The sequence below is a fragment of the Ochlerotatus camptorhynchus genome, unplaced genomic scaffold, assembly GCF_037179485.1.
Source record: "Ochlerotatus camptorhynchus isolate MF236.1 unplaced genomic scaffold, CSIRO-AGI_Acam_v1.1 ptg000922l, whole genome shotgun sequence".
Taxonomy (NCBI): Eukaryota; Metazoa; Arthropoda; class Insecta; order Diptera; family Culicidae; genus Ochlerotatus; species Ochlerotatus camptorhynchus.
Window position 1 is genome coordinate 64,566 of NW_027041368.1, and position 21,407 is coordinate 85,972.

Consider the following 21,407-nt stretch of genomic DNA (forward strand, 5'->3'; position numbering starts at 1 on the left):
GTGAGAAAATTTTGAACTTCTGTCGATAACCCAAAAGTCTTTGACCAACTGAACATATTGATCATAACCAAAGTTACAATCGGAGACACTCAAATCTCACAATATTAAGGCAACTCAGAGCCTTAGCCTTCAGCCACACGGAGCTTATCATTATTTAGACCTCTCTACGTCTTTAGCAACCCAGAGTTGATTTGTTTATTTTCATTCGTTCAAACATATTATACAGGCAACTCAGAGCCAATATACCATATCCATATCCACATTGATCAAAAACAAAAATTAAATTCGGAGACACTCAAATCTCACAATATTCAGGCTAGGCAACTCGGAGCATTAAGCTTCACGGAGCTGAACATTATTTAGATCTCTTAGTTTTTAGTAAAACAGAACTAATTTATTAATTTCCATTTATTTTTTACTAACATTTTCTTGCAAATTAACAGAAATGTTTTTTATTGCAATTAGCATTTTTATATTCTTCACATAAAAATACAATTGAAGAACATTGAATCCTACAAACATCTAACTGCCATTACATAAAGGCCTCTCCGGACCTACTGCCACATATAGCTGATTTGATTATGTGCAATAAAACAGCCATTCCTATCTCAATAAATAAACTATATGTTAAACAGCTCAGCACTCACCATAACAATATTCAGACAACTTCAGATCCTACAAACAATTTTTTTATGAATGACATCATGTTTGATTTGCAATCACATCCAAGTTTCATTTCCATTAGCCACTCTAAGCTCACTATTTTCAACGATTAGATTCATTCAATGTGCTTCCTTCAATTTATTGCAACAGTTTTGGCGAATTCATTTTGTATCCTAAAATTATGTCATTTACTGCTGATGCTTCTATACGTCACTACCTAGTTTTTATTTATCACACCAATAAAGCCATTCAGAGCTCAATGATTTATTCTGTTATTTATTTCTTCTGCCACCAGCCGTATGTATTTTCACTATTGTTCATGTCATCATCGTCATCACGCACTTGAATTATCACACACATTCAAAAACGACGCACTAAGTAGGGCATATAATGGTGTTTTCTATGGAAGCATACTGCAGCAGGATCAAATACCGTTACTTGACTAGGGTGGCTATAGCAACGCCAAACAATTTATTTGCCTTGGCCAAAAATTAAAAGCAAATCCTGTTGTTTGTTCAAGGTTGCAATAGCAACGCTAAATAACTTTTTTTACACTGAGAAAAATTTGGCTTATTTTCACAGTTAACCATAATGGCACGTAACCTTGCATTGCAAACATGTTATTTCTTATTAACGTGAATCAAGATCCGTTTTCGTCAAATTTCATTCGCTTTTTGAAGTTACTGCACAAGAGAAAAAAAAATGTTCAGGGTTGCAATTGCAATGCCAGAACCGTGTTTTTTTTTTTAATTTTAGTTAAATCAAAAAATGTTTTACAGTCAATCATAACGCATTAAAACATAAATTGAGCACATTTATCGGAGCCACATGGAACATTGCATTATTGCTAACCGGAATCAAAATCCTTTTTTTTAGAAAATTTCACATACTTTTTGGAAGCACCTGCGCCAATGTCGTGACCGGACTCGATTTCTGGACCATCCATTTCCAAGCGGCTTTATTTGGAACCTTCTTTCTTTTTTTCTAGTTTTCACCAAACAGACGACTTTCTATGTTTTGCTTCCGTTCGTTACGAACTCACTCTTAAGACTCATTTATTGTGTCCTTTTTATCAACTAGCCTACTATTGATTTCACCGATCATTTTCTTTACCTCAACCGATATATTTCGCCTACTATCGATCTCTAATGAATGTCAGCATAACAACCGATATATTTATCCTATTCTCTACAGAAGGTACATCGTTCGTTTGCCGATCAAGGATGACGTCATCAAGCAAATTGGTGACAACCGTCGCACTGCTGTTCGCCGTTTTCGGATGCTGGAAGGTCGCCTCGGTCGCAACTCCGAACTTGCCCAGCAATATCGTGATTTCATAGACGAGTACCTTGCTTTGGGTCACATGAAGCAAGTCATTGACTATCAATCACCTCCGTCCCCATGCTATCACATGCCTCACCACACTGTGGTTCGAGAAGAGAGTACTACAACAAAGCTACGAGTAGTCTTCGATGCATCGTGTAAGACTCCAGAAGGACCATCGCTTAACGATGCACTCATGGTAGGCCCAACCGTCCAGCAAGAGATCTGTTCAATCATCATGCGTTCCAGAATCCGTCGAGTGATGATCATCGCTGACGCCAAGCAGATGTATCGTCAAGTTTTAGTAGACAAGCGTGACACTCCGCTTCTACGAATAGTCTGGACGCCATCACTGGACCAGCCATTGGGTACCTACGAGCTCCTAACAGTTACCTACGGTACTGCAAGCGCACCGTTTCTCGCTGCTCGAGTTCTCCTGCAACTGGCAGACGACGAGAAGGACAGTTATCCTGAAGCAGCTGAGGTATTGCGTAAGGACTTCTACGTAGACGACCTTTTCTCGGGAGCAAGCAGCATCGAAGAAGCAACTAAGCTCCGTCAGCAGCTAGAAGCACTCCAAGCTAGAGGCGGATTTCAACTTAGAAAATGGGCATCTAACGAAGAAGCAGTTTTGGAAGGTCTCGCACCGGAAAACCGAGCTCTCAAAGCCTCAATTGATCTGGATCGTGACCAATGCATAAAGTCTTTGGGTCTTCATTGGGAACCCGCTTCGGATCAACTGAAATACCGCATCTAGCTTCCGGCGGACTTGACTGGTTTTCCTCTCACTAAGCGAATAGCTCTATCGCAAATTGCTCGCCTTTTCGACCCACTTGGTCTACTGGGTTCGGTCGTAATCTCCGCTAAACTCTTCATGCAAGCACTCTGGACGCTGAAGGACGACGATGGTAAAATTTGGAACTGGGACCAGGAGCTTCCGATGCCAATAAGAGAACGTTGGCATAATTACCGATCTCAGCTACCACTTCTCAACAACCTTCGTATCGAGCGGTACATATTTTCATCAAATCCGTCAAGCGTGCAGTACCACTTCTTCTCGGACGCTTCTGAGCAAGCATACGGCACGTGCTGTTACATTCGATCGGCAGACTCTTCTGGAGCAGTTAAGGTTCTAACAGCGAGATCAAAGGTAGCACCCTTGAAACAGCAGAGTATTCCTCGCCTTGAACTATGTGGAGCACTTCTCGCTGCACTACTCCACCAAAAGGTCTCGGCTTCTCTCGAACTTCCGGGAGAATCTTTCTTCTGGGTCGACTCTACGACAGTCATCAGCTGGTTGAAAGCTACGCCGTCAACGTGGACTACCTTCGTAGCAAATCGGGTCTCTAAAATCCAGTTGGCAACTCAGAACTGTTCCTGGAACCACGTCTCTGGGCAAGAAAATCCTGCAGACCTTCTGTCCCGAGGAATTCTGGTAGAGAACCTGGTCGAAAATCAACTCTGATGGCGAGGACCACCGTGGCTACAGCTAAAACAACCTTCTTGGCCAATTGGACAATCCAACAGAGAACCAAACAGTGATGCTCTCGAGGCAGCAAGAAATCGACCGACAACTGTCTGTCAGGCATCAGCCGAACCATCGTTCATCGACCTATACGTGGACAAGTTCTCTGACTACAATCGAATGCTTAGAGTAACCGCTTACTGCCGCCGCACTATCAGATATCAGGCGGTCAAAAATCAAAAAATCGACTTTCACTAATCCTTATTTCGTTATTTTTGGTCGATAGTAAACATTTCAACTAAAAGAATCTGAAAGTTTCAAGCTTCTAGCAGATTTAGTTTCTGAGATATCGGATGTCAAAGTCAAAAAAGAGTAAGAAAAGTACAAATTTTGGCGCAAAAATACACTACCACTCAAATAAAATTTCATCCACTGTTGGCGCGTTCACGCCAGCGCGCCGCTACTGTAGCTTGGGTTTGACCATCGCGTACATCATCGCAACCGCTCAATACGCACCGGTCTTGACAGTTCGTCGTATCACTGTAGTAGTGTTGAGTCAGCAGTACATGGGAGAGTGGGAGAGTAACTGTATTGTTGGAAAGATAGATAGAAAAATATTGAATAGTCAACAAGTACACAAGTGAATTGTAAAAGTTTCTCTAAGATCGTGCCGATTGCCTTTAAAATTGTGCTAATATTAATATTAAAAGTGATAGGAGATTATTTCGAGTCGAACTAAAAGGTATTCAAGGAATCCGCACAACGGGACTAAACGAAAATAATAATATTCCAACTACGAAAACGTAAACCCCAATTCTCGGTTGTTTTCATTCGATGTTATTATTACGGAAATCATCCCGACCTCCAATCTGTTGGCAATTTCCAACAAATTATTATTTTCGTTTATACACGAAATAAGCGCGTAGACATCCGGTCATGTCAAGTCGAAGTTTACGGTCGAAACAGTCTGGCAAGTCTGGTGAAGTGGTGAAAAGTGCAAATGATGGTGTGCAAACGGTGGTCACGGAAGATCCGGAGGAGTCCCATCCCGGCCATACATGTCAGCTGTGCCGAGGAGAAGACACGGATGATATGGTGAGGTGCGACGATTGCCTGAAATGGCATCATTTCCAATGTGTCGGAGTCACGCAGCAAGTCGAGAATTATCCCTGGAGCTGTACCAAATGCGAAACCGCGAAAGGTGTCCAGGCAACAAGTTCAACTTCTGGTGCAGTCTGTCCTCAAGAAAGTGGTGGTCATAAAAAGCGGTCGACGGCTCCATCCGTCACAACTGTTCAGTGGCAAGTTGGCGAGAAGAAGAATTCATCGCGAAACACATCGAAAACGTCTGTTGCATCGAGTCACTCCTCACAAGCCCTCGCGAAGCTGAAACTTCAGAAGCTGGACGAGTTGAGGGCTATTGAGCTGCGGGAAGCGGAACTGAAACGAGCAATCGCAGCGGAAGAAGCAAGGAAAGAAAAGGCCTATTTAGAACAAAAATATCAACTGCTGGAGGAAGCCTTAAGTGAGGATGATTCGAGTAGCATCGTGTCATTAAGTCGCATGAAAAACTGGGTGGAAGAGCAACATCAGGAAGAGGCTTCAGATCCAGAGCAAGATCCGGAAGAGGAGAATCAGCTTGGCCCCGATGGTCAAACAGCCGTCGTTCAAGGCCATCCGGCAACATTTCCAGTACCGGACCCGATTCCAAATCCTCGACAACAGTCCCCGATTCCAGAACATCCAATGCCGGTTCCGAATCTTACTCCTCTACGTCCGGTTCTACCGCATAAATCGCCGAGGCATGTTCCAGCTGTAAATTATCCGCAGCCGTTCCCGATTCCAGAACCATTAGGAGTTTTTCCGGATCCAGGATATCCTCGTTCGGTATCGACACCGAATCGTATGCGCCCGGTCCCAACTCCTGGTGCTCCAAAGGTAGTTCCGAATCATGGATCTCAACGCTTGCTCCAGATTCCACAATAATTATATCCGAATCCTGATCTGCGGCGTCTGGAATCACCACGACCTGTTCCAGATCCTGTTTCAAGAAATCCACGACCGGTACGTGTTCCACGACACCCGGAACCAGAACCGATTCCTTCACATCCAGGCTTCGATCCCAACCCGGATCCTCCGATCCCAACCCGGATCCTCCGATGCCTATGCCGTTTCCAGTTCAGGGTACTCCACAGAATTATCCAGATTTTCCGCCTAGGAGATTCAGTCGTCCTCACGATCGCGACGAAGAAGATTTCGATCCGTGTCCACTTACTCGAAAGCAACTAGCTGCAAGACAAGCTATCTCGAAGGATCTACCCATGTTTTCTGGGAATAATGAGGAATGGCCTCTCTTTCTCTCTACCTTCAACAGCACTACAGCAATGTGCGGGTTCACCGACGAGGAAAATATAGTTCGTTTGCAGCGAAGTTTGAAGGGTCGAGCGTACGAATCGGTGAGATGTCGGCTGATGCATCCTGCCAATGTTAACGGAGTTATGTCGACGCTAAGGATGCTGTTCGGGCAGCCTGAAGTGATTGTCAACTCGATGATTACCAAGATCAACTCGCTCCCAGCGCTGAAGGAGGATAAATTGGAAACGCTCGTTGACTTTGCAGTCAACGTGGAAAACTTCTGTGCGACAGTGGACGCGTGTGGACTGGAGGAGCATCTTTACAACGTAACCTTTCTTCATCAACTCGTCAACAAGCTGCCGCCTTCTATCAAGTTGAATTGGGCTCAATATAGGCAATCTCTTCCAACGGTCAACCTTCCGTCGTTCAGCACCTGGCTCTATTCTTTAGCGGAAGCCGCCAGCGCAGTGATTGTTCCAAACACCAGCTTCGATCCCAAACCAGTTCGAAGCGATGTTCGTGGAAATAAGGAAGGGAATTCCTTTGACAACGCACACTCAGAAGAATCTGTATCGGATCCCCGCACCACATCGTCATCCAGATCGAAAGTGGTTCACGATAGCTGCCCAGTATGCAAGGGAACCTGCAAATGGATCGCCAAATGCAAGAGCTTCATAGAGTTCTCTCGTGACTCACGCTGGGCTACAGTGCGAGATCTCGGCCTCTGTCGGAGATGTTTGCGCCGACACAATGGAGGATGTCAAGCCAAGCTGTGTGGGAAGAACGGGTGCGAGCTAAAACACCACGAGTTGCTACACAACAATCAGAAGAACACGTTACCGTTCAAGGATACAGCACCCAGTACCTCGAACAAACCTACAACACAGCGCAGTGATCCTGCTCAACCAGGAACAAGTACGTCGGGACATGGGTGCCATACACATCAGGTTACGTCCAGTCAGGTTCTATTCCGCTACTTGCCGGTAGTACTTCAAGGAAAATACGGTTCTATCAAGACGTTCGCCTTCCTGGATGACGGATCAGCACTCACACTTCTAGATAAAGATTTAGCCAAGGAGTTGCAGCTTGAAGGGGAGAGAAAACCACTGTGTTTACACTGGGCAGGTGGAGCGCAACGGCGAGAAAACAACTCAAAGGCAGTAAGTCTGGACGTGGCAGCAACACATTGCCCCACCAAGAGGTATACCTTGAACGGCGTGCGTACAGTAGATGAGCTTCTGCTTCCATCACAAACGCTCAATGTAGAGGAACTCGGCAAACTGTATCTTCATCTCAAGGATTTGCCGATCACCTCCTATGAAGATGTTCGCCCGAGAATCCTGATCGGTATGAAGGATCAACACCTAAGCCTGGTCCTAAAGAGCCGAGAGGGAACACGTGACCAGCCGATTGCTGTGAAGACCCGACTAGGTTGGACGGTTTGTGGAGGAGGAAACCAAGACGATGTCCCAAACCTAGTGCACTCAGTGTTCCATGTGTGCCCATGTGAATCACAAACGGACGAGGATCTACACAAGGCGATCAAAGAATACTTCGCAATCGACAGCTTGGGAATTGCGCAGCCGAAGAGAGCACTGATGTCCGCAGAAGATGAACGAGCCCAAACCCTGCTTGAATCTCGCACCGTAATCAAGGGAAACCGCTACGAAACCGGTTTGCAATGGCGATATGATAATGTTCGACTGCCGGATAGTCGCCCTATGGCTCTGCCCCGGCTCCAGTGTCTCAAGAAACGGATGGACAAAGATCCAAAGCTCGCTGAAGCGCTCAATATAAAAATCGCCGATTTCGTCATGAAAGGATACGCTAGAAGACTCACCGATGAGGAGCTAAAGCAACCATTTAATCGGGTCTGGCCTACTTTTCCGGTTGTTAACATCAATAAGCCGGGAAAAATCCGAATCGTATGGGACGCCGCTGCCTCTGTGTACGGAGTATCGTTAAATTCGGCTCTACTAAAAGGTCCTGATCAGCTTTGCGCACTGCACGCTATCCTCATCCAGTTCCGGGAAGGCAAAATCGCGCTCACTGGAGATGTGCGTGAGATGTTTTTATAAGTCCTCATGCGCTCGGAAGACCAGCACTGCCAGCGGTTCTTCTGGTACGACGAGGAAGGTAACATCGTGGTCTACATCTTGCAGGTGATGACCTTCGGAGCCTGTTGTTCGCCTAGCAGCGCTCAGTTCGTCAAGAATATAAACGCGGAACGATTCAAAGCAGCATACCCAGCAGCAGTTGAAGTCATCCAAAAGCGGCATTACGTCGATGATATGCTGGTAAGCGTTGAGACCGAAGATGAAGCGCTTCGATTTGCGCAACAGGTGAAGGAGGTGCACTCGAAAGGCGGATTCGAGATCCGCAACTGGATAAGCAACTCGAAACGCGTTGTGCGGGATCTGCAAGAAGAACATACAGATGAGAAAAACCTCGATCTGTCACTGGAGCTAGCCACCGAGAAAGTGCTCGGAATGTGGTGGTGTACTGATTCGGATACCTTTACCTACAAGGTCGGATGGACTCGCTATGGAGAAGCGCTATTGAAAGGTCAACGACACCCAACGAAGAGGGAAATGTTACGTGTTCTTATGTCTATGTTTGATCCGCTCGGACTGATCGCGCATTTCCTCATGTAGCTGAAGGTGCTGCTTCAAGACGTGTGGCGTTCCGGTATCGACTGGGACGATGCAATCGACGATGCGCTGTTCGACAAGTGGCAAACATGGCTGCAAGTGCTCCCGCAGGTTGAACGAGTCAGCATTCCTCGATGTTACTGCGCACGAACCTCTCCCAGTTGTAAAGACATCCAGCTCCATACGTTTGTTGACGCTGGAGATAACGAAATTGCTGCGGCCTGTTACCTGCGCTTCGCTCAAGATGACTTCGTAGAATGCAGATTAGTAGCAGCTAAGACCAGAGTCGCTCCATTGAAGTTTCTCTCAACACCTAGACTGGAACTTCAAGCAGCATTGGTTGGCGCCAGGCTAGCACAATCCGTATCAGATGCACTGTCATTCCGAATCTCTCGTCGTCACTACTGGTCGGATTCCCAAGACGTACTCTGCTGGATCAAATCTGACCACCGACGTTACTCCCAGTTCGTCGCGTTCCGAGCTAGCGAGATCCTGGACACCACGGAGATGAATGAATGGAGATACGTTCCTACAGATTTGAACGTAGCGGATGATGGGACGAAATGGAAAGGACTTCCTAGCCTGGCTTCAGAGACGAGATGGTTCTCCGGGCCCGAGTTCCTGCAGCACCCGGAAACTGACTGGCCAGACTCATCTACTAGCTCGAATGAAGCCGTTCTCGAACTTCGCCGTAGCGTATTAACTCACTTCATCGCTCCGGAACCAATAGTCTGTTCAAGTGATTTCTCAGACTGGAATCGGCTTGTGAAAGTGGTTGCTCTAGCTCATCGTTTTCCTGCCAACTGCAAACTGAAGCGCCTCCAGGAACCGATCGTAAGCGGACCTCTCACCAACCACGAAATATTCACCGCCGAATCCTATCTCATTCGCGTAGCACAACAGGAAGCCTATCCGGAAGAAATAGCAGTCCTTCAGAAGTCACAACAATGCTCGGATCAACTATCAACTCCGATCCCCAAGTCAAGTCCGTTACACCAGAAGACGCCATGGCTGGATCAGAACGGAATCCTGAGGATGCGCGGCCGCATCGCCGCTTGTTTCTACGCAGAAGATGCTAAACACCCCACAATACTTCCCCGTGACCACCACACCACCAAGTTAATCGTTGCACACTACCACCAAAAATACCAACATCAGAATCACGAGACCGTGATCAACGAGATACGACAAAAATACAACATACCGAAGCTTCGCATGACCTACACAAAAGTGCGAAGTGACTGCCAATGCTGTAAGAATGACCGAGTGATCCCGCGCCCGCCAATCATGGCTGACCTGCCTGCTGCACGACTTGCAGCTTTCGAACGCCCATTCACCCACGTTGGCGTTGATTACTTCGGTCCGTACGAGATCGTCATAGGTCGACGAGTCGAGAAACGCTGGGGAATGCTCGCTACCTGTCTCACAATTCGCGCAATTCACATCGAGGTCGTTCACTCCCTCAACACCGATTCTTGCATCATGGCGCTGCGAAACTTCATTTCCCGCCGAGGAAAACCACGGGCGATCTACAGCGATCGAGGTACCAATTTCATTGGTGCAAAGCGGGAGATGACGGAAGCTGAGGAATCAGTCAACCAAAATGAACTGATGAGGGAGTTCGTGGATGCTGGAACAACCTGGGAGTTCCTTCCTCCCTCTTCTCCACACATGGGCGGCAGCTGGGAGCGCTTGATAGGTTCCGTCAAAAAGAACCTGATTGCAATCCTACCAGCACGGAAGCTGTCGGACGAGGTAATACGGAACCTGCTGACCGAAATCGAGAACACGGTGAATTCCCGCCCACTGACGCACGTTCCTGTTGATGACGATTCAGCTCCAGCCTTGACGCCCAACCACTTCCTACTCGGGGCATCCAATGGAATCAAGCCGCTCTGCACCCTCGATGACAGTGGTGCCGTGCTGCGCCAAAATTGGCGACTATCTCAAGTCCAAACCAACCTGTTTTGGAAGCGCTGGGTAAGCGACTACTTGCCTGAGATAACTCGCCGTACTAAGTGGTTCATCCATACGAAGCCAATCGAGGTCGACGATATAGTGGTCATAGCTGACCCGAAGATGCCACGGAACTGCTGGCCGAAAGGCAGAATCATATGTACCCAACCTGGACGAGACGGCCAACCCAGATCAGCAACAGTTAGGACATCGACCGGGATCTACGAACGTCCGGTAGCCAAGATAGCCGTGCTAGACGTGCGGCGCGGAACGGAGTAAGTAGACTGGGTGGTCAACGTACCTGGAGGGAGTGTTGGCGCGTTCACACCAGCGCGCCGTTACTGTAGCTTGGGTTTGACCATCGCGTACATCATCGCAACCGCCCAATACGCACCGGTCTTGACAGTTCGTCGTATCACTGTAGTAGTGTTGAGTCAGCAGTACATGGGAGAGTGGGAGAGCAACTGTATTGTTGGAAAGATAGATAGAAAAATATTGAATAGTCAACAAGTACACAAGTGAATTGTAAAAGTTTCTCTAAGATCGTGACGATTGCCTTTGAAATTGTGCTAATATTAATACTAAAAGTGATATTATCACCTAATTGGTAACGTACATGAAATTTAAAATAGTTCTATCAGTTAAAATCAAATTGATTATCCTAGTGTTTTGCTACTTAGTTTGCTACAGTCAAGATCGGAAATTCCTAACCCTGAATTTGCATGCAAGCTGGATTTTATCATTAAAAGGTAATTCCTACTTAACTAATACTTAAAATAGTTAAAATGCTTAAACTTTAATGCTTATAGTACGGACTAGTGCGAGCAGGGATTATTAGTACGGGTGAGTAGTACGTGCAGGAGATTATTTCGAGTCGAACGAAAAGGTATTCAAGGAATCCGCACAACGGGACTAAAAGTAAGTGGTCAAAATCTTTAGCTAATTGTTATGAAAAAAAATTAAGCAATCCACCACCATGTTAAAATCTAATTCTGAATAATTACAATAATTACAGGAAAATAATAATATTCCAAATACGAAAACGTAAACCCCAATTCTCGGTTGTTTTCATTCGATATTATTATTACAGAAATCATCCCGACCCCCAATCTGTTGGCAATTTCCAACATCCACTATTTATCATATAACTACCACATCATTATACATCGTTGGAAAGGTAATTTAATAAGCTTTCCGAAAATAAAATCTATTTGGAAATTTGATGGAGACAAAAAAATTTAAAAATAAAAATAGAAAAAAAATAATTGAAAATTAATGAAAATTTAACTTTATTGATCACAAACTTTCGAGTCTTGCACATTCCCAGGCTAATTCTCAGCTCTGGATGAAGTTTTGAGTGTACTCTAACAAGTACTGAAGAGTTTGCCTGCCCCAACCTGCCCCATTGGAAATATAAGCGATTTGAAAATTTTCGGTTATTATGGGAGATTCCAAATTGTACTTTTTCAACAATTATTTTGCAACTTTTGGCGTTATATTCGGTTGGTATAGTCGAAATATATTGTTAAAGAACATTTTCTAATATTTCATGACCAACTTTTAAAAAGGGCTTAAGCTTTTGTACAAAAAGAAGTCATCATTATCATAAATTTCACTGTTGGATGAACGTAAAACTACATTCGTTTATGCTTTATTCTAAAGTAAGTACCTGGGTTATGACGATTATAGAAGCATATGCGTAAGTATGTACCTACGCATATGCGCGGATGAGTTTAATTTATACCTAAGTCTGTACTTAACCTACTGTAGTGTCAATTTGAAGCCATAGTGTATTTTGTGTAGCTTTTATTTAAACTACTACAGTGTAATTCAAATTTACGGTTGAGACCAAGTGTGAGCATGGATAATAGAACCATTATTAATCTATTAGACGCAAAATTAAGCCATAGTGACAATGTTCACAGAGCCATTGAATTCATTTGTGAAAATTATAACATCTCGGTGGAAAAACATAAACGTCTCGATGAAAAGATCCATAAAATCGTTACTAAATACATCAACAAATGGCATGAAGCTAATCGCACGAAAGAGCGATTTGAGTCGCATTTTCGGAATTGGCTTGATGGAGAATTTGGCATCGAGGAATTCATCGAACAGGAGCAATGTGTTGCCTCAACCTCGGCCTCGGGAACAAAACGTGGACGACCTTCAAAACCTTTCTTGGATTTGAGTTAAAGAGGAAAACGTCGCGTTTAACGTCGATGAAGCAGTTGATCCAAAATTCGATACCATCGAGAAAGCTTTGTTATTTGCAAGGCGGACCGCTTATAATCGAAAGGATTTTAATTTAGTTAAAGTTATTGGGCATATTTTTAAAACCCAAAAAAGCTCTAAAACCATGCTGGCTCAACTAACTGATCAACGAAGAATGATGTCACCAGAAGAGGCTTTTAATGTACTTATCGAGGCTGGATTGAGTAGATTTCAATACGAAGTAATACATAGTGAATCACCTTCAAGATTTCCACCTTACTATGTGATCGGAGCAGTGAAAAAAATATATCCGCCCCTCCTAGTGAATTCATCGAAGAAAGTGCATTGAAAATAAGAGTGAAACTCCAGGCGCTGCTGGAAAATACAGTGAAACGAATCGTCCAAATAATTGATGCAGAGCTCAACGAGTATATGGATAGCAACGATCTAGTTTCTACGGAACTGGTTCTTCTATGAAGCTGGGGTATGGACGGATCAACTGGATATTCGCAATATCATCAAGTGCTACCAGAAGGATGTCAGGACGATTCAGATGTATTTTCGTCCACTTCAACACCAATTCAGTTGTTCATGTACAATGATCGAAAGAAAATTATGTGGTTTATACTCATGCCTCAAAGTATTCGATTTTGTAGGCCATTCATCCTTGAATTCATAAAAGAGAGTAAAGAAGTTATTCTGGCTACAAAACAGGATGTAGAAAAAGAAATGAGTGAACTAACGCCAGTGAAAATTGAACTCTCAAACGACAAGTTTATACTTGTTGATTTTGATTTTGTCCTCAGTATGATAGACGGAAAAGTCTTAACTTATATCACTGGAAATTCGTCGATGCAGAATTGTCCAATATGTGGGGCAACACCAAATGTAATGAATGATGCAGAGAAATTCGAGGAAGGATTTATATCAAACGAAGAAGCCTTGCATTACGGCATATCTCCACTTCATGCTTGGATAAGATTTTTCGAATGCCTTTTGCATATTGCATACAGAATGGATATCAAAAAATGGAAGGTAACGAAACCGTTCAAAGAACTATATAAACAAAGAAAAAAACATGTGACGACACAGCTTTACGAAAAATTTCAAGTAAGAGTAGATCAACCACGATCGGGTGGAGCAGGTACCAGTACTACAGGAAACGTTTGTCGAAGAGCATTTGGAAATCCCAAGCTTCTAAGCTCCGTGCTGAACATTGATGAAGAGTTAATTTTCAGATTCCGGAATATATTAATTGCTATTAACTGCCAAGAGCCAATAAACCCGTAAAAATTTGATGCATATGGCAAGGAAACATATAGGCTCTATCTTAAATTGTATGATTGGTACAAAATTCCTGCAACCGTGCATAAATTTCTCGCTCATTCCGGAGAAATAATCATACATTCACCAGCACCACTTGGTTCATTAGCGGAAGAGGCAGCAGATAGTCAACATAAACAATTGAAAAAATATCGAACCCATCATGCAAGAAAACGATCAAGAGTAGAAAATTTACATGATGTCTTTATTCGTGCCATTAATGAATCGGACCCACTGATCAGTTCCATTTGGATGGCAAAAAGACGACAGAAAAAAGTATCCCTGGATTATCCCGACATCGTGAAAAGTTTCATGATATTTGAAAATTCTGTAAGTGATTCAGTAGTCGATACTAATAACTTCAATGCCTTGGAGGAACTTATGAAAGCAGTCGATGAAATTGAAGAAGAATTTGTTCATGATGATATTGTAACAGAGGAATAAAAAGAAATTCGTTGAAACATATTTGATTTTGATTATTGTATCATGGCTTTTTGTATTTTTTTTACAGAAGATTTGATGAAAAAAATAAACATATTTCCAAAAAAAAAGATTTATTTTTTATTTTTTACGGTGTTTTCCCCAATAAAACCATGGTAGGTTGTCTTTGTTCAATAGATTTTATTCTCTGAAAACAAGCTTAAAACTGTAACCGTTATAAAATCGTAAAAATGAAATTTTAATTAATCAAAAGTTAAGCCCTTTTCAAAAGTTGGTCGTGAAAATGTTAAAAAATGATAACGCACACCTTATATTGATGAAACAAAGCAAGAATAATAGCAGAAATTGTGAAAAAATGATAGAAATATTTTGGACCGCCTGGTTGTATGAAAATGCCCCATAGTGGAACGTCCGTAAGTTTTAGTTTGGACAAGAAGCAAAAGTTTAGGATTCTTTTCCGTTGCGGTGTTGGAGTGTATATGCATAAAAGGATGCAAAGTTGAAATTGCGGTGTGAGACGCCCGCAAGAGCATCGGACAGTGCGCTGGTACGGTCACTGGGAAAAAGAAGATGCTACGGAGTGAGACGCCCGTAAAGAATCAATGTGCTGGGACGGCCATTAAACGAAAATTCTATCGTCGCGGTGTGAGACGCCCGCAGATAGATTTATTGGTGTGCTGAGAAGGCCACTGGAAAACATTCTGTCGTTGAGGTGTGAGACGCTCGTAGGAAGAATTCACAGTGCACTGGGACGGTCACTGAACAAAAATTCTCTCATTACGGTATGAGATGCCTGCAGAACGAATTTAGAGTGATCTGAGATGGACACCGAGGAAGAACTCTGCGGCTGCGGTGTGAGACGCCCGTAAGAAGAATTCATAGTATGATGGAACGGTCACTGAACGAAAATTATGTGTCCGAGGTATGAGTCGCCCGGTTGAACATTCGACAGTAGAAGATGAGTAGTATTTTTTATGATTGAGTTCAACTGGCCTATGCTCTTAGTCAAGTATGGAAAAAATCATGTTATGCGATAAAAAAAATAATGTCGGTCTAGAGAAATTGCGGAAAAAAAAAATTGTGCAGCAAAACATCCATAATCAAATTGCAGTATGTGAAGATCATCGCTGCTGTATTTGAAGCTGGTTACGAGAACCTATTGCCCTCACACCACCTATTCGAAGTCACGAGTGAACTCGAAGCTACAGCAAGAAAAAAAAGCCATCCAAATTTCAGCCGGATTTCAGTCGAGGGCATTATGTGACGGTTCAACGATACAGTTATGCGTGGTCAAATACGATACGAAAAGTATGTAATAAAAATGAAGAACCACGGATTGATAAGACCGGGAAGGTCAAGTAATGTAGCACAAAGGTTTGAAAGCAGTATAGGGAGATTATGATGACTTGGAAGATATTATTATTTTTATTTTATAAAAATTGCTCTAACTAGATCAATAGATTCTACACGCAAACCAAAAATCTATTACAAAGAATGTTAGTTCCATTTCCTATCATCCTCTGTTCATGAACATCGCAGCGAATGTTAGAAGTTGACCTTGCAGGCGATGTAATGGTTTTTTGCCTTTTTTATTTCGTGTTCTGTCTGTGCTTTCACCTACACAAGCAAGCATTTGCCTTGATTTTTATGTATAACATTGTAGAACGACGCACACCCTTGCCTCGAATCTCTCCAGCAGAAAAAGCATACTAAGTCGAGTGTGAGAGGAAATGAGCGCTTCTTGTTTGCTTTTAGGCTATCCTTATTCAGAAGCATGGAGAGAGCAGTGGAGAAAGCACAGGTCTGATAAGCGCAACGTTCGTTGTTCAAGTCCAGTCGGCAACCTTTTTCCTATTTTTTTTTTCGACATAATTAATTTACCTCACTAATACACTCTACATTTTTCGGTCTCCAATTTTCTTGCATTGGACCGCAGCTAGGTATATCGCATCCTCGGTTCATGCGGTCTCCACTTACATCCTCTGATGATGAATCCCACATAATTGTAAGCGAATCTTACATCCACCGGTTGGGTGTACTAGTTTTGTTAGCCCAGTCTGGAAGTGTAATTATTTTCGCGCATAAAGCAATGCCATAATATATAAAATATAATATCTGAAGATATTATGTTGTCTTAACAAAAAAAATAAAAGTAACGCACTCAAGCACAGACCCTGTATCTTTAGTGTACGTTATGATAAGATGATATTACCTATCCATATTGCACGCGTTATCCGAGAACTGAACGTGAAATTCTTTGGGATGCACCAAGTTGATGACTTACCGAATAGGTGTAGCATTCTTGCTTCAATAACAGCGTTGTAGACATAGAAGATGAACGATATCCAAATTTGTACGAAGGAAATTGAAATTTGTTAATATGACTTTTCATTACCTTTGTAGGCACTTAATGAACAGTAATAAAATCAAACCTTTCAACACAATTTGCGGCCGTGTGGTGAACAAGTTCATTGGTTAACAACTCGTGGTGCCAGTGGCATAGCCGGATTTGATTTGAAAGGGGAGCAAATGCAGTAATCGTAGTTACTAGTCGTGTAGTTACTAGTTACGTGTTGCTGTCAGCGGTATCGATTAAATGGAGGAAGTCTTGTGTCCGGCAGTCCTCCAACAATATATATATTTTGAAAGTATTTTATCCTGATGCTTTGAGGCAGACTTTTCTGTATTCGGACATCCGAGATTAGGTGGATAGTCTCGTGGTCCGTGACGCTCGTGATAGTTTCTTCTGTGAAAATTGATTGTAGGCAGTTCGTGGTTAGTAGGTCTACAGTTTTTGAACTTCTTTTAGCTTTCCTTCTTGGAGGAATTGGCGGAATAGATAGTTGAATGCATCCTGCAATCGTATAAAAGCGTCACGTCTAGACCAATTTATCAACACGACTTGTTGTCAGGGCTGTTCCTTGCCAGATGGCATATACTTTATGCTCTATGAAGTTAAACGTGAGAATACAAATTGGTACAACTGGAACAGATAACTTTAGTTTTTTTTAGTAATAGTAAAGAAGTAGTATATCGTTTATGTACAAGCAGCTGTTCCATTCAGATGTCAACGTAGTGATTGTTTGACATAGTTTTGGTTGAATAACTTTAGACGTCAACGTGCGTGATCGGTGATGCTAACAATGGGAAGAAATTTCTACAGCAACTGCACAGATAAACAAGGAAGACTCGCCTTGGGGTGTATAAGCATAACCATGAATAAGTCGGATCAGAGCGCCAGGATCTCCAACTGGAACATAATAATTATTCTAACTGGTATTGTTAACGGCAATTTGTGTACAAATACCTAGGTTAAAATGAGATATAAGGGCAATTATTTTTCCGATCGCTGACTAAGAATGATCCGGGACGGGCATCTTAATTTACTTTGAAGCGAGAATAAAGATGATCCTGGGGGGATCTCCTACCTTACTGTGAAGTTACAGTTGCCAGCAACATCTATGGCAAAACATTTTACATTGACGGAGCGTGGGAAAAGGATGATTGCAACGAATATCTTTTAGGGATCCCAGGGTAATGATGATCCTGGACGTACATCTTAACGTTTCGCAAAGTGGATTAGAGATGATCCGGTATGGACACCTTGCTTTTTCCGGTATGGACACCTTGCGTAGTATGCAGTAATACGAGAGGCACGCACTCATTGATTTGACTTCATGGCAATGAAAATACCGTTCAATTATTTATGAATAATTAAAATATTTTAAGCGGTATTGAAATAATAAACAAAATATTTTAAGAACAATTGAAAATAATTCACAAATATTTTACGATAATTAATGTAAATAATAATATGTTGTTTGGTATTGAATGTATTTTAAATACTATTTTTTTAATTAGTCTTACAATTGTTTTGTTTTTACATTCTCCTAGATATTGAAATTAAGAAATAAAATACACCTTATCTATCCAAATTTTGAAATAAAAAAAGCGCAGTAAATTCATGAAGGGGTTATGTTATGAAACAGAGGAGAAAAGTTAATTGTCCTCATATTTACATGCATTTGTATATAATGTTCATTGCGGAGGTTGTGGTCTTTTTTTGTTTTTTTTTGTTTGGAGAAGGAGTGGGATGTGAGGTGTATAAATGACTGACTGGATTACTATTCGTCATTGCATAACATCTATGGTTGAACCCCTCGGTAAACTGTCAGGTGGATGAACACGTTCATCCTCTCGCGGCTGAGCAACACCTCAACATGCGAGAACTGCATTCGTCCTCTTTCCGTGGAAGGCCATCGGGCAGGCGAGACGTGTGACTACCGTGGCGTGCTGGGTGATTCTCAACCAGAGTAAATATCTAGTTTTCACAGGGGACCCGTATATTGACCACTTGTCTTTCAACGCTTGTGAAAATGAAATGGTTAAAGGCGTTTAAGAACTACCTCATGCTACCCGAAAATCATTCTAAGTCGCGCTTATAAATTTCATATATGTTGTTGCCTTATGAAATTCTTAGGTCTATTTGCCTCAGTGTGCGTAAATCCTGTATATTTCACACATTCAAGTTCTTTTTATCAAAGAACCAAATATTCAAATTAAAAAAAATATTAGAATAATAGTGAAGGGAATAACTTGCCTCTCGTGTGAAATCCATTTTTCATTAAACGAATGTCAAATGTACACTTAAAACCAAAAATAGTCAAAAACAAAAAAAAAATCAACTGTCCGACTAAGTATGACATTCACAAATATCACAAATATTAAAATATTTAATATTTCCACGAGCGGTATTGATGCTTATACTTGGAGCTAGCTTTCCCCTAGACTACAGGCCAGGCTTCTTGAAGCTTTCCTAAACCTTACTATAAAAAAAAAACACACACACACACACACGACAACAAGGAGGAAGGCTGGTGAAGCCGAAGGAGAAGTGGAAAAAACGGAAGGAAAAAGAAGTGAAGAAGAAAACTGAACAGAAGAAGGAGATATTTTCCTTAAAAACGCTCATCTCGCGACGTATGGACGGATGGTAGTAAACATAATTACCTATCTTGAGACAAACTTTCATCCAAATCAAACATGGACATTTTTTTTAATCGACTTTAAATTTTAAAAATCGATTTTTTCAGTGTAGGTCTCTAATGGAATTTTATTCAGTATTTTTTTTCCCAAAAATTTGGACAATTTCCTAAAAGTCTCGACACATTTTTGTAGGAGTTGTCATTTTTCCATATTTTTTTTTTTGAAAAAAATCGGCAGAAATGTTTGGCCCTTCTCAAATGTTAAACTAGATAAATTTTGGAAAAAAACTGAGCATGCAATAGTGCTTATTTAGTCAAAGTCTACACATTCAGAAAATTTCATTGAAATCTGAGAGGGTGTTGCCAGCTTCGATTCGATTTGGCGCGAAATGCGTCTATTGTATCACTTTCACTTTCACTTTCACTTTCACTTTCACTTTCACTTTCACTTTCACTTTCACTTTCACTTTCACTAACTCACTATTCACTTTCACTATCACTTAAAAAAACTATAAAAGATGCGCATTCTGTTTACTACTTGCAAATAAGTCTATGACTAGACACTGAAGAATTTTGAAGTAGTAAATGAATTATGTAGAGGAAATGCAGGTAATGTCGGCCTAATTGTCCCTAATTTGGGCCCATACATAAATTCAGCAATCGACTAAATTTTCAATAGCAACCAAAAATATCCATTAGTAACGTCCCAATAACGCGTTCATCTAGATAAAATTGATAAATAGCAGATTTTTAGCGATGGGCCCAATCTTAGATCCATAGGCCAACATTAGAGACATTTCTCCTATATGTTATAGATTGTTTTAAAGTGATTTTAAAAGTGAATAGTGAATTAGTGAAAGTGGAAGTGACACAATAGCAGTAGAATTAAAAGGGAAACCAACGGATTAAGGTATAGAAATATCTTATTCTACATGCTGATATTTGTACACACTAAAAAAAACTTGAACATTCCCATTCAGAATTGCATACATGTAAAATCGGTGACAGTTACTCTGCCTCACGCTGTATATTTCATCTGCATGTATCCGTGTGTTAAATTTACCAAATGCTCTACATAGAATGCTGCACGCTGACGTCTCGAATAAACGCGATAAATCCGCGACCCGCGTTTATTAGTTTGACATCCAGTGGTGATTTGTTTATCTTTGCCTGTTATTTCAAATGGATTTGAGTTTTTAAATAAAAAAGAACTACATGATATGTTATACGACTATGTTATTTTGAAAAATTTTCCTCTCTTAAAAATGAAAAACAAAATTCACTTTTTTTCTAAGTCCATGTAAACAAACCACAGCCAGATGTCAGAGGTTAACTCAACGGTGCAGCTCCCTATTGAAAAGTGCAGTTTTCTTATCTCCCATCAATTTGTTTTTGAATTTTGTTGTTGTTGCTGGTGTTTCATTTGATTTAGGGACAAAAATCACTCGTTATGATGAAATTTTGTAAATAGTTAAGTGCTATCGTTGTTATATATATATGGTATGGCGTCGCAAATCATGTGCAGTCTACTTCAAAGCTTTCAAATCTACAAAAGTAGTAGAAACAGTCACTGTTAAATAATGTAGCGTGCTAAAATAACATAAGAATAATTTAAAACTGTTTTAGCATGTGCAAAATGCGTATTCCCCGAGCTGAATCTACTTCCACGAAAAAAACAAAACAAAATAAATAATTTCGAACGAAAAAAAAAAAAAAAAAATAATGACCTTTTGTCCATATATTTTATGATAAGCCGGATATCTGAACAAATAAAGGTTCACTTGTTTTTGTTTTGTGAATAAGGTTTTGAAAAGACTTTAAGGTGATACCAGCGAATCCAAACACATCCCAAGTAACATTCATTCATAGAATTATGTTGAGTAAACTTCTTTACAACCAAAACCAGTCATACAAAGGTTAACTAAACTGTTATAGAACACGTGTGTTGCTTGGGCTAAAGCAACCACCGATTAAGACAAAACGCTTGCTACTACTACTAAACTACTTTGTATGTTTTATCAAAGCTGACAT

General features: G+C 41.6%; 1 protein-coding gene across 1 annotated transcript; it reads left to right on the forward strand.

The window, feature by feature from the left end:
* The first annotated feature begins 7,890 nt into the window (after nt 1–7,890).
* LOC135715455 (uncharacterized) lies at nt 7,891–10,692 on the forward strand. Its single transcript, XM_065238725.1, has 2 exons — nt 7,891–8,334; nt 8,461–10,692. Exons 1-2 carry the CDS (start codon nt 7,891–7,893, stop codon nt 10,690–10,692), a joined length of 2,676 nt encoding a protein of 891 aa, XP_065094797.1.
* The last annotated feature ends 10,715 nt before the right edge of the window (nt 10,693–21,407 follow it).